The sequence below is a fragment of the Mobula birostris genome, chromosome 10, assembly GCF_030028105.1.
Source record: "Mobula birostris isolate sMobBir1 chromosome 10, sMobBir1.hap1, whole genome shotgun sequence".
NCBI lineage: Eukaryota > Metazoa > Chordata > Chondrichthyes > Myliobatiformes > Myliobatidae > Mobula > Mobula birostris.
The window spans coordinates 108,643,812-108,658,462 of record NC_092379.1 but is presented as its reverse complement, the minus strand read 5'-3'; the positions used below and the strand labels follow the sequence as shown (position 1 = coordinate 108,658,462).

The following is a 14,651-nucleotide window of genomic DNA, read 5'->3' as shown; positions in this document are numbered from 1 at the left end:
ATTTCGGGAAATCAATCAAGCAGCGTGCATTGTGCTGGATTGTGTCAATTTTCCTGAAAGCTGTTGAAACTGCACCCATCCAACCTAGGGGAGAAAGTTAGGCTTGGACAAAATGGGTGCTGAGGCACTTGCTGCAGGATTCTCAGTGTCTGACCTCCTCTGGCAACCACAGTATTTATGGCTGATTCATTTACAGTGCTTATAAAAAATTATTTCCCCCCCCCCCCATAAGTTTTCATGTTTTATTGTTTTACAACATTGAATCACAATGGATTTAATTTGGCTTTTTTTGACACTGAAGTCTGGACTCTGACTTGGCCACTCCAGGACATTAGCTTTGTGATTTTTAAGCCATTCCTGTGTAGCTTTGGCTTTATGCTTGGGGTTGCTGTCTTGCTGATAAACAAATCTTCTCCCAAGTCACAGTTCTCTTGCTGTCTGCATCAGGTTCTCCTCCAGGATTTCCCATTATCTTGCTGCATTCATTTTACCCTCTACCTTCACAAGCCTTCCAGGGCCTGCTGCAGTGAAACATCCCCACAGCATGATGCAGCCACCACCATGCTACACGGTAGGGATGGTGTGTTTTTGATGATGTGTGGTGTTAGCCTAATAGCCAAAAAGCTCAATTTTGGTATCATCAGACCATAGAACCTTCCTCAACTGACTTTAGAGTCTCCCACATGCCTTCAGGAAATCTTGTGGCTTTCTCTTTGCCACTCCCCTATAGAGTTGCAACTGGTGAAGCACCCAGGCAGCAGTTGTTGTATGCACAGTCTCTCCCATCTCAGCCACTGAAGCTTGTAACTCCTCCAGAGTTGTCATAGGTCTCTTGGTAGCCTCCATCACTAGTACCCTTCTTGCACGGTCACAGTTTTTGAGGACGGCCTGCTCTAGGCAGATCTACAGCTGTGTCACATTCTTTCCATTTCTTGATGATTGACTTAACTGTACTCCAAGGGATATTTACTGATTTGGAAATTTTCTTGTATCCATCTCCTAACTTGTGCTTTTCACGGAGTTGCTTGGAGTGTCCTTTCGTCTTCATGGTGTAGTTTTTGCCGGGATACTGACTCACCAGCAATTGGACCTTCCAGATACAGGTGTATTTTTACTACATTCAGTTGAAACATCTTGACTGCACACAAGTCCCCAAAAACAGATCTCCACTTATCTAATTACACAACTTCTAAATCAATTGGCTGCACCAGTGATGATTTGGAGTGTCATATTAAAGTGTGATGAATACTTACGCAATCAATTGTTTCATGTTTTATATTTATAATTAATTTAGATCACTTAGTAGAGATCTGTTTTCACTTTGACACAGAGGAGTCTCTTTCCGTTGATCAGTGTCAAAAAAAGCCAAATTAAATCCACTTTGATTCAATGATGTAAAACAATAAAACATGAAAACTTCTAAGGGGGCTGAATGCTTTTTATAGGCACTGTATGCTTTGAAGCAGTGGTGACCTCTTTTCCCCTCTACCTATCAAAAGTGGAAGTGTTGTATTTTGAGAAATACCTATCCGGCCTTGTCTTTTGGTATAAAGAAAATAGTTGTATAAACATAATTAGATTCATGTGCCTTGACTATTCCCTCAAGAAAATACCCAAAAATGGTATGAAACTCTGTTTTGATCAGAAGCAGGCTAGAGTTCCGCAACACAGCTACAGTTGTATGTTACAATAAACCCAACAGGGGTTAACATCTTATCACAGCTGGGATAGCATGTTTTGTGTTTATCATCAGTTCAGTTGATTTCAGTGTAACCTTACTTAGCAGTGACTGGATTTATCATTAATTGGATCTTGTTCTTTTAATGTACTAGGTCCACGAGTTTCGTCTCCAACCATTGCTACTGAAGACCAACAAACACATCAACCATTGGAAAGACCGGATCTATCACCAACCTCACAAATTCCAAGGCTTAAGAGTACCTTAGAAACAACAAGTGAAAATTCACATGCATGTGTTGAAGATCTGAAGCGATCAAGTAAAGCTATGTCAGGTAAGAACAGAGCTGCTCAGGTGACTGACCAAGGAAAGGCTGCCTTGCAACCTACTCCCAGAATAGCTCAGTATCAGACGTCCTCTTCTGATGATGAGGGAGAGAAAAGTCATAAGCCAGGTGCTGTTTTCACCATAAGTGCCTTGGGTAATAAGCATTCTGAAGAAGAAGTACTCACTGATCCCAGCCATTTTAAAAACCTGAAGCATTTTTGGGAAAAAGGAATTGATTCCAATAAAGGAAACAGTGCTACTTCCACAATTCCATTCAGAAAAGTTAGATCACCAGATCATAGAAGCAGCCTGACTGAAATGAAACATTTTACAGAGGCTGAGTCAAAGTCCAGGGAAAGTCTCCCAACCAGTGACTCGTCAAAACTGGAACTTCGCAAAAGATTGTCAGGTCCTTATTCCTCTGAGGAAGAGGAAAAAGTCACCCAATTGACTAAAACTAGCAAGTTGCCTCCAGTTCCCTCTTCAAGAACCAACACCACTATCAAAGTGGAAAAAAATGATGCAAATACATCCACTGATAAATCAGCCAAAGCATTTGTCCAGAGAACTTACAGTAGTGACGATCAAGCACGAGACAAGAATGTTCCAGAATCCATTGAATCTGGAAAACCTACAAGCACAAGGATGTCCAGTAGCTGCAGTTCAGATGAATCTTTACCTGTCATGAAAAACAATCACAATGCATCTGTTGATGTTGTGGAGGAAACTGTAAAAGTGAAGATTCTCTCACCAAAGGAGGATGCAAGAAAGGAGATGCATGAAAAACTAAAGAAATTGGCAGCTGAATTAGCCTTGTACGACACAGCTTCAATTACCCACTCCACTGCGACAAAGATTAATGATGACATCTCTAAGGAGAGCCAAGTATCTCCTGACAGTAGCTGGAAGCAGGAGACCAGGGCACCTTTGGAACATGGCACAAAAAAAATCCAAAAAGAATGTCATCCCTTACCGAAGGACAATAAAGAAACCACATCAAATTTTGTGTTGACATTGGACTTGGAAACTGTTCCAGTAAAAAAGGAGTTGGTTGATAATTCTCTAAAGAGCCAGGTAGAGAGCCTGGTGAACAGGTCACCTGATTTTGATACAATTGAACCTGAGACCATAGGGAACTCTAAAAAGCATGTGATACTGAGAAGTGCAAGTGAAGAATCAACAAAATTAGCCAAGAAGGCGCATTCTGGAGATGCAGACGTGCAAATATCGTCTATGGAAGATCTCCAGTGTGCCGTCAATTTGTCCCCTGTAGTGGATAAGAAACCTCTGGCCCTCACTAATACATACAACAGTGATGATGACCTAACAAGCAATGCAGCAGATAGGAGTTCCAGAAATCCAGAGGAGCACCCTTCACCTGTTGTCCTTTGTATCGATGATTCGGAGAGTAACATTGATTTTCAGAGGATAGAATCAGGTTTGATTTTTCATATATGTTCAGTAATTTTTCGCTACTTAAAAGTTTAATATTAAGAATCCTGACACTTAACTGCTATTAATTTCCCCCACACTTTAAATAAAAAATCGTGCTTTAAAGTTCTTGACATATGCCCCAAAAACTGTATTTAATTCAATACTAGTAATTGCTGCTCTAACTTGTGTGTGTTGGTTGTGAACTATTCAAGGGTCATGTTTAACTTTGTGGAATCTGTGCTGATTAAATAAATCTTTCCCTTTAAATTGAAAAGGATCATAGGTGACTGATAAACACTAGTCTGGGTATGAAGAATTAGTAGAGAAGATTAAGTTTCTTTCATTTGGGATAAGACATTTCGTAACACCCTCTCAGAAATTTTAATTTAAAGTTGATGTCAGGTGGGTGAGAAAAGTCAAGGGGTAGGAGAAGGAGGAATCTGATAGGAGAGGAGAATGGACCATGGGAGAAAGGGAAGGAAGAGGTGACCCAAGGAGGAGTAAAAGACAGGTGAGAAGAGGTAAAAGTTGGGAATAGAGGAAAGGGGGTGGGAGGGTGGGGAGTTTGATTACCGGAATATTTATGTCATCAGGTTTGAGGCTACTCAAATGGACTATAAGGTGTTGCTCCTACACTCCGAGGGTGGCCTCATCTTGGCACAAGAAGAGGCTGTGGAGTGAAACGTCAGAATGGAATTGGAATTAAAATGTTTGGCGACTAGGAAGTCCCATTTGTGGTGGATGCTGTGGAGGTGCTTGATGGAGCAGTTCCCAATTTTACAACGGACTGCATCAGGAGCACCAGACACAATAGATGACCCCAGCAGATTCACAGGTGAAGTGTTGCCTCACCTGGAAGGACTGACTGGGGCCCTGAGTGGAGGAGGTGTATGGAACACTTGGGCCAATTGCAAGGATGAGTGCCTGGAGGGAGATTAGTGGGGACGGACACATGGACAAGGGAATTGCGGGGAGAGCAACCCCTGTGGAAAGTCAGGGGTGGGTGGAGGTGGTAGGTAAAGATAAGTTTAGTGGCAGGATCCCTTTGGAGATGGTGGAGATGGCAGAAGTTGCGGAGGATAATGTATTGGATATGTATGCTGTTTGGGTGGTAGGTAAGGACAAGAGGAACTTTATCACTATTAAGGTGGCAGGAAGATGGGGTGAGCGTGGACGTATGAGAAATGGAGGAGATGTGGATGAGGGCGGCATCAATAGTGAAGGGAGGGAAACCCCTTCTTTAAAGAGAAGGACATATCTGATGTCCTGGAATGGAAAGCCACATCCTGGGAACAGATGCAGTGGTGGCAAAGAAACTGAAAAAGGGAATAGCATTTTTACAGGAGATAGGATAGGAAGAGGTATAGTCAAGATAACCATGGGTATCAGTAGATTTATAAAAGACATCGGTTGACAGTTTGTCTCCTGAGGTGGAGACAGAGAGATCAAGAAAGGGGGTGGGAGGAGGTGTCAGAGTTGGACCAAGTGAGTTTAAGGGCAGGGTAGAAGATGGAGACAAAGTTGATAAAATTGACAAGCACCATATGGGTGCATGAAGCAGCGCCAATGCAGTTGTCAATCTAGTGGAGGAAGAGTTGGGGAGTATAACCAGGGAAGGCTTCTAACATGGATTGTTCTACATAGCCAATAAAGAGGCAGACATAACTGTGGCCCATGAGAATGCCCATGGCTATCCTTCAGGTCTGGAGAAAGCGTGATTTGCCAAAGGAAAAATTGTGGAAGGTGAGGACCAGTTCTGTCAGATGGTGGAGGGGGATTGGTTGGTTCTCTTGTCAAGAAAGAAGCATAGAGCTTTGAGGCTTTTTTGATGAGGGATAGAAGTGCATAGAGACTGAACATCTATGGAGAGGATGAGGCAGCCAGGACCAGGGAACTGAAAGTTACTGAGGAGAAGAAGGGCATGAGATGTGCCACAGATATAGGTGGAAAGAACTAAACCAATGGGATAGGACGGAATCAAGGTATGAGGACACGAGTTCAGTGGGCAGAAGGAGTCAGAGACAATAGGCCTACCTGAGCAATCCACTTTGTGGATTTTGAGTAGGAGGTAGAAGCAAGCAATGCGTGGTAAGAGAACTATGTGTTGGTGGTAGTCGGAGTTCTCCGGACTGGATGAGGTTTTAAGACTGGTTAAAGTAATGGTATGAAAGATAATGTAACCAGTATCTCCATGGTCACTGATTATGGAGTATTAATGGGGAACACCAATGAAATATACTGTAATAAAAGTTGTTGGTTAACAGAATGGACAGAGGATATATTAAAAACAAAAAGAAGAATTTGATCTATTTTAAAAAGGCTTAATCTTGCTGGATGTCTGCTTCTACATTTATTGGGTTGAAATCATTCTCTGCTTACAATTTAAGACTGTAATGTCCAAATAGTTGGAATGGAAAGTGCTTTACTACCGTATCTAAGCATGCATGGTTATCAGCGGACGTATGAAGGATTTGGAGTTGGTTTGTACTTTCCTCAATTTTTGCTCCATTTAAGGGGATACTTCTGGCATCTACCTTCTTTTTCCAAGTTTGCTCCAGTGAAAGAAATGCTCTGCTTCAGAAGCGGAAGTTTTATGCTCAAGTGTACTCTGCTGTTAATGTTATCGGAAGTGTTTTAAAATATTGTTCTAATCTGCTTCAGGAAATACTTATGGATTATCCCCTGTTATGAGGGCCTTAGTAAGAGCCAGAAAGGCTAATGCTAAGAGCATGGATAACCTCATCTCTACACTAGACAGTAAGTACTGGCCTTGTTCGAAAGTTCAACTTTACTTTTAGCCATTTTGAGTTTCAATAGGACTCCACCTTCCGCCTGTGGACGTGTATTTTTTTTCATTATCATATTATTCTTTTTTGATAAGTTTTTTTTCTCCAGCTTTATTAATTGTATATATATCAATTTGCTGTAATCTTGTACCATTTTAAAGATGTAGAAGATTATGTATCAATAAAAAGATTTTGAAAATGAAACTGAATTTCAATAGAGGAATTAACATTTTATTCAGAGGAAAAGAAGTATTTTCATTACAGGGTTTGCAGATCCTCTCTTTATTAATTTAAATTAATACTGGCATATTGTCAAGGTTATGGGGACAAATTGATTTGCATACTGTAAAATCCCATAGCTGGTGATAAGATAACTCTGGCAAAGTATGTGGAAATGAAGTTGGATAGGGCAGTGGAAAACTTTGTTGCTCATTTTAAAATTGTGCAATTGAACAGGATAATGGGACAGAGTTGAAATGTCACCTGAAAGACAATCCTTTCTACGTTGCAGTATTTCCTCTGCACCAAGCTGTGAATAATATGGAGTTGGCTGCTGTACTTTCCTACATGGAAATAATTATTTGAGTTAAACCACTAATAGTTAAAATGAGTTCATAATCTTTTGGCTGATGGAATATTGTATTAACGTGTCTGGAGTTAAACAGAGTACACAGTAGGTCAAGTTCACCTTCTATAGGCTACTGAGTGGAAAAAGAAACAATCGTTCACAAGACTTTTGAAAAAACTTGTGCACTGTCGGAATAGCTAAATACTGAAAGTACTGTTCTCTTATACAAAAATTTGATCAGGCTGTATTCAAGATTCTGTGTCGAATTTTCATTTTCTTTTGTACTCTGGGGCAGACTGGAAGAGGATTTATATAAAGAAGATGTACGTTTGACTGATCTGCATTTTGATGCCCTGTTGTTATCAATGTGGAGCAGAACCTATTTATTTTGGAAAAAGATTTAGGTCCGTTTAAAAATAATGAAATGACTTGATAAGGTTTTTTGCCATTTTGCGCGCCACAGTCCCGAGGAGACACTGGATTGCATAGAGGAGAGAGATTTGAAAAGAAGTGAGAGGGAACAATCAACACATTTTGTTTGCCACAGTTCCCAAGGAGATATTGGATTGTACATAATTAGGCACTTGGCAAGGGGCAATAAAAAGAAGTTAGGTTTAAGTGGAGCGGCCATTGTGTGAGTGGGGAGTCGAGGCTTTGGCTCATCGAAACTTCCCCAATAAGAGGCGTGGGCCATGGGTCGATTGTTTTCCCATTATTTATTTTTTTTGCACATCCAGAACAGTTGTGATGTCAGACAGGAATCTGAAATGCTCCTCCTGTGGGATGTGGGAAAACAGGGAGGCCCCCGGTGTCTCTGATAACTACATCTGCAAGAAGTGCATCCATCTGCATCTTCTAACAGACCATATTAAAGTGTTGGAGCTGGAAATGGATGAACCCCATACCATTAGGGAGGCTGAGGGTTTGATAGAAAAGTTTATGGGGAGGTAGTTACACCCAAGGTAGAGGACACAGGTAACTGGGATTACTGTCAGGACGGAGAAGGGGGATAGACAGCCAACACAGAGTATCCCTATGGCTGTTCTCCTCAACAATAGGTATACTGCTTTGAATAGGTGTACTACTTGGTTGTTTTACTGGACTGGTTCCTGAGAATTGGAGGGTGGCTAATATAACCCCGCTTTTTGAAAAAGGAGGGAGAGAGAAACCGGGGAATTATAGACTGGTTAGCCTAACATCAGTGGTGGGGAAAATGCTAGAGTCAGTTATCAAAGATGTGATAACAGCACATTTGGAAAGCGGTGAAATCATCAGACAAAGTCAGCATGGATTTGTGAAAGGAAAATCATGTCTGACGAATCTCATAGAATTTTTTGAGGATGTAACTAGTGGAGTGGATAGGGGAGAACCAGTGGATGTGATATATTTGGATTTTCAAAAGGCTTTTGACAAGGTCCAACACAGGAGATTAGTGTGCAAACTTAAAGCACATGGTAATGGGGGTATGGTGTTGATATGGATAGAGAATTGGTTGGCAGACAGGAAGCAAAGAGTGGGAATAAACGGGACCTTTTCAGAATGGCAGGCAGTGACTAGTGGGGTACCGCAAGGCTCAGTGCTGAGACCCCAGTTGTTTACAATATATATTAATGACTTAGACGAGGGAATTACATGCAGCATCTCCAAGTTTGCAGATGACACGAAGCTGGGTGGCAGTGTTAGCTGTGAGGAAGATGCTAGGTGGATGCTAAGAGGATGCAGGGTGACTTGGATAGGTTAGGTGAGTGGGCAACTTCATGGCAGATGCAATTTAATGTGGATAAATGCGAGGTTATCCACTTTGGTGGCAAAAACAGGAGAACAGATTATTATCTGAATGGTGGCCGATTAGGAAAAGGGGAGGTGCAACGAAACCTGGGTGTCATTATACACCGGTCATTGAAAGTGGGCATGCAGGTACAGCAGGCGGTGAAAAAGGCGAATGGTATGCTGGCATTCATAGCAAGAGGATTCGAATACAGGAGCAGGGAGGTACTACTGCAGTTGTACAAGGCCTTGGTAAGACCACACCTGGAGTATTGAATGCAGTTTCGGTCCCCTAATCTGAGGAAAGACATTCTTGCCACAGGGGGTGTACAAAGAAGGTTCACTGGATTGATTCCTGGGATGGCAGGACTTTCATATGATGAAAGACTGGATCGACTAGGCTTATACTCGCTGGAGTTTAGAAGATTGATGGGGGATCTTATTGAAACGTATAAAATTCTAAAGGAATTGGACAGGCTAGATGCAGGAAGATTGTTCCCGATGTTGGGGAAGTCCAGAACGAGGGGTCACAGTTTAAGGATAAACGGGAAGCCTTTTAGGACCGAGATGAGGAAAACCTTCTTCACACAGAGAGTGGTGAATCTGTGGAATTCTCTGCCACAGGAAACAGTTGAGGCCAGTTCATTGAAACCATAGAAACCATAGAAACTACAGCACAGAAACAGACCTTTTGGCCCTTCTTGGCTGTGCCGAACCATTTTCTGCCTAGTCCCACTGACCTGCACACAGACCATATCCCTCCATACACCTCCCATCCATGTATCTGTCCAATTTATTCTTAAATGTTAAAAAAGAACCTGCATTTACCACCTCATCTGGCAGCTCATTCCATACTCCCACCACTCTCTGTGTGAAGAAGCCCCCCCCAATGTTCCCTTTAAACTTTTCCCCCCTCACCCTTAACCCATGTCCTCTGGTTTTTTTCTCCCCTTGCCTCAGTGGAAAAAGCCTGCTTGCATTCACTCTGTCTATACCCATCATAATTTTATATACCCCTATCAAATCTCCCCTCATTCTTCTACGCTCTAGGGAATAAAGTCCTAACCTAATCAACCTTTCTCTGTAACTGAGTTTCTCAAGTCCTGGCAACATCCTTGTAAACCTTCTCTGCACTCTTTCAACCTTATTTATATCCTTCCTGTAATTTGGTGACCAAAACTGAACACAATACTCCAGATTCGGCCTCACCAATGCCTTATACAACCTCATCATAATATTCCAGCTCTTATACTCAATACTTTGATTAATAAAGGCCAATGTACCAAAAGCTCTCTTTACGACCCTATCTACTTGTGACCCCACTTTTAGGGAATTTTGTATCTGTATTCCCAGATCCCTCTGTTCTACTGCACTCCTCGTGCCTTACCATTAACCCTGTATGTTCTACCTTGGTTTGTCCTTCCAACGTGCAATACCTCACACTTGTCTGTATTAAACTCCATCTGCTATTTTTCAGCCCATTTTTCCAGCTGGTCCAAGTCCCTCTGCAGGCTCTGAAAACCTTCCTCACTGTCTACTACACCTCCAATCTTTGTATCATCAGCAAATTTGCTGATCCAATTTACCACATTATCATCCAGATCATTGATATAGGTGACAAATAACAATGGACCCAGCACTGATCCCTGTGGCACACCACCAGTCACCGGCCTCCACTCAGAGAAGCAATTCTCTACCACCGCTCTTTGGCTTCTTCCATTGAGCCAATGTCTAATCCAATTTACCACCTCTCCATGTATACCTAGTGACTGAATTTTCCTAACTAACTTCCCATGCGGGACCTTGTCAAAGGCCTTACTGAAGTCCATGTAGACAATATCCACTGCCTTCCCTTCATCCACTTTCCTGGTAACCTCCGTGAAAAACTCCAATAGATTGGTCAAACATGACCTACCACGCACAAAGCCATGTTGACTCTCCCTGATAAGTCCCTGTCTATCCAAATGCTTGTAGATTCCGTCTCTTAGAACTCCCTCCAATAACTTACCTACTACCGATGTTAAACTCACCGGCCTATAATTTCCCGGATTACTTTTTGATTCTTTTTTAAACAATGGAACAACATGAGCCACTCTCCAATCCTCCGGCACCTCACCCGTAGACAGCGACATTTTAAATATTTCTGCCAGGGCCCCCGCAATTTCAACACTAGTCTCCTTCAAGGTCCGAGGGAAGACTTTGTCAGGTCCCGGGGATTTATCCACTTTAATTTTCCTCAAGACAGCAAGCACCTCCTCCTTTTCAATCCGTACAGTTTCCATGATCTCACTACTTGATTCCCTCAATTCCATAGACTTCATGCCAGTTTCCTTAGTAAGTACAGATGCAAAAAACCTATTTAAGATCTCCCCCATTTCCTTTGGTTCCGCACATAGCCGACCACTCTGATCTTCAAGAGGACCAATTTTATCCCTTACAATCCTTTTGCTCTTAATATACCTGTAAAAGCTCTTTGGATTATCCTTCACTTTGACTGCCAAGGCAACCTCATGTCTTCTTTTAGCCCTCCTGATTACTTTCTTAAGTATTTTCTTGCACTTCTTATACTCCTCAAGCACCTGATTTACTCTCTGTTTCCTATACATTTCATACAACTCCATCTTCTTCTTTATCAGAGTTGCAATATCCCTTGAGAACCAAGGTTCCTTATTCCTATTCAATTTGCCTTTAATCCTGACAGGAACATACAAACTCTGCACTCTCAAAATTTCCCCTTTGAAGGCTTCCCACCTACCAATCACATCTTTGCCAGAGAACAACCTGTCCCAATCCACGCTTTTTAGATCCTTTCTCATTTCTTCAAATTTGGCCTTCTTCCAGTTCAGAACCTCAACCCTAGGACCAGATCTATCCTTGTCCATGATCAAGTTGAAACTAATGGTGTTATGATCACTGGAACCAAAGTGCTCCCCTATAGAGACTTCTGTCACTTGTCCTAACTCATTTCCTAACAGGAGATCCAATATTGCATCCCCTCTAGGTGGTCCCTCTATATATTGATTTAGAAAACTTTCCTGAACACATTTTACAAACTCTAAACCATCTAGGCCTCTAACAGTATGGGAGTCCCAATCAATATATGGAAAATTAAAATCCCCTACCACCACAACTTTATGTTTCCTGCAGTTGCCTGCTATCTCTCTGCAGATTTGCTCTTCCAAGTCTCGTTGACTATTGGGTGGTCTGTAATACAATCCCACTAATGTGGCCATACCTTTCCTGTTTTTCAGCTCCACCCATAAGGACTCAGTAGACAAGCCCTCTAACCTGTCCTGCCTGAGCACTGCTGTAATATTTTCCCTAACAAACAATGCTACTCCCTCACCTTTGGCTATATTTAAGAGGGAGTTAGATATGGCCCTTGTGGCTAAAGGGATTGGGGGTATGGAGGGAAGGGTTCTGAGTTGGATGATCAGCCATGATCATACTGAATGGCGGTGCAGGCTCAAAGGGCCGAATGGCCTACTCCTGCACCCATTCTCTATGTTTCTATGTTTCTACGTTTACAAACTGAGGCAATATGTAGTGAGGAGAGACTGTTGATAGAGCAAAACTGCAGACAGCAAGACGAGTTGCAATGTAAAAGATGGATAAAATCAAAAGTGTGAATACAGGACTAAAGGTTTTATATTTGAACGTACACAGTATACTGGATAAGGTAGATGAACTTGTAGCACAGTTACAGATTGGCATGTGTGATGTTGTAGGTATTACTGAATCATGGCTGAAAGAAGGTTATAGCTGGAAGCTTAATGTCCAAGGATACACAATACTGAAAGGACAGGCAGGAATGCAAAAGTTGCTCTGTTGGTAGAAAATGAAATCAAATCGCTAAAAGGAGGTGACATAGGATTGAAAAGTGTTGAATCATTGTGGATAGAGCTGTGGAACTGCAAGAGTAAAAAGACCCTGATATGAGTTGTATACTGACCCCCAAATGGTAGTGAGGATGTGGTCTGCAAATTACAATGGGAGATAAAAAATGCATGCCAAAGTGGCAATGTTACAATAGTCATGGGGGATTTCGATATTCAGGTAGATTGGGGAAAATCAGGTTGGTGCTAGATTCCAGAAGAGGAATATCTAGAGTGCCCATGAGATGGCTTTTTAAAGCAGCTTGAGGTTGAGCCCACTAGGGGATCAGCTATTTTGGATTGGGTGTTGTGCAATGAATTGGAATTGAATAGAGAGCTTAATGTAAAAGAACCCTTAGGGGAAAGTGATCATAATCTGATCAAATTGACCCAGAAATCTGAGAAGGGGAAGCTAAAGTTAAATTTATCAGTATAAAGGGAATTATAGAGGCATGAGAGAGGAGTTGGCCAAATTTGATTGGAGAAGAACACTGGCAGGAATGATGGCAGAGCAGCAATGGTTGGAATTTCTGGAAGCAATTCGGAAGACACAGGATATAAAAGTTCCAAAGAGGAAAAAATATTCCAAAAGAAAGATGAAACAACCGTGGCTAATATGAGAAGTCAAAGCCAACATAAAGGCCAAAGAGAGGACATATAACAGAGCAAAAATTAGTGGGAAGTTAAAAGATTGGGAAGCTTTGAAAAACCAACAGAGGGCAACTAAAAAAAGTCATTAAGAAAGTTAAGATGGAATATGAAAGTAAGCTAGCCACTAATATTGAAGAGGGTACCAAAAACTTCTTCATATACATAACGTGTAAAAAAAGAGGCAAGAGTGGATATTGGACCAATGGAAAATGATGCTGGAAAGCTCTTAATGGGGGACAAGGAAATGGATGAATTGCATAGCCATTCTATATCGGCCTTCAATGTGAAAGACACTAGCAGTATGGAGAAATTCCAGGTGTCAGAGGGCATGAAGTGTGTGAAGTTACCATTACTAGGGAGAAGGTTCTTGGGAAACAAAAAGGTCTGAAGGTAGATAAGTCCTCTGGACCTGATGGTATACACCCCAGGGTTCTGAAAGGGGTGACTGAAGAGATTGTGCAGGCATTAGCAATGATCTTTCAAGAATCACAAGATTCTGGAACGGTTCCAGAAGACTGGAAAATTGCAAATGTCACTCCACTCTTTAAGAAGGATGAGAGGCAGCAGAAAGGAAATTATAGACCAGTTAGTCTGACCTCAGTGGTTGGGAAGATGCTGGAGTTGATTGTTAAGGACGAGGTCTCAGGGTACTTGGACATGATAAAATAAGCCAGAGTCAGCCTGGTTTCCTCAAGGCAAAGTCTTGCCTGACAAATCTGTTGGAATTCTTTGAAGAAATAATAAGCAGGACAGACAAAGGAGAATTGGTTGATGTTGTGTACTTGGATTTTCAGAAGGCCTTTGATAAGGTGCCTCAATGTGCGGCTGCTTATTAAGTTACAAGAAATATTCTGGTATGGATGAAACAGTGGCTGATTAGCAGGAGGCAAAGAGTGGGAATAAAGGGAACCTTTTTTGGTTGGCTGCCGGAGAACAGTGGTGTTCCACTGGGGTCTGTGTTGGGACCAATGCTTTTTATGTTACATATCAATGATTTTGATGATGAAATTGATAACTTTGTTGCAAAGTTTGCAGACAATATGAAGATAAGTGGAGGGGCACGTAGTTTTCAGGAAGTAGAGAGACTGCAGAACGATTTAGATAGATTAGGAGAATGTGCAAAGAAGTGGCAGATGGAATACAGGGACGGGAAGTGTATGGTCATGGACTTTGGTAAAAGAAAGGGTTGACTGTTTTCTAAATGGAGAGAAAACACAAAAAACTGAGGTGCAAAGGGACTTGGGAGTCCTTATGCAGGATTCCCTAGAGCTTAATTTGCAGATTGAGTCTGTGGTGAGGAAGGCAAATGAGATGTTAGCACTAATTTTAAGAAGTCCGGAATATGAAAGCAAGGATGTAATGTATCTACAGGAAGGATATAAAATATTGCATGAGTGCAAGAAAATTTACAAGGATGTTGCTGCACTTGAGGACCTGAGTTATAGGGAAAGGTTGAATAGGTTAGGATTTCATTCCTTAGATCATAGAAAATTGAGGGGAGATTTGATAGAGCCATACAAATTGAGGGAGGGATTATATATAGGGTAAATGCAAGCAGGCATTTT

General features: G+C 41.7%; 1 protein-coding gene across 4 annotated transcripts in view; it reads left to right on the top strand.

The window, feature by feature from the left end:
* Positions 1–14,651, top strand: part of LOC140204240 (synaptotagmin-like protein 2) — a 115,165-nt gene that overhangs the window by 69,054 nt on the left and 31,460 nt on the right. For 3 of the 4 annotated variants that reach the window (XM_072270783.1, XM_072270784.1, XM_072270785.1), the window contains exons 9-10: positions 1,833–3,443; positions 6,101–6,196. In XM_072270783.1, coding sequence (XP_072126884.1) covers positions 1,833–3,443; positions 6,101–6,196 — 1,707 coding nt within the window. The remainder of the gene's footprint in view (positions 1–1,832; positions 3,444–6,100; positions 6,197–14,651) is intronic. The other variant, XM_072270786.1, reaches the window with a different exon arrangement.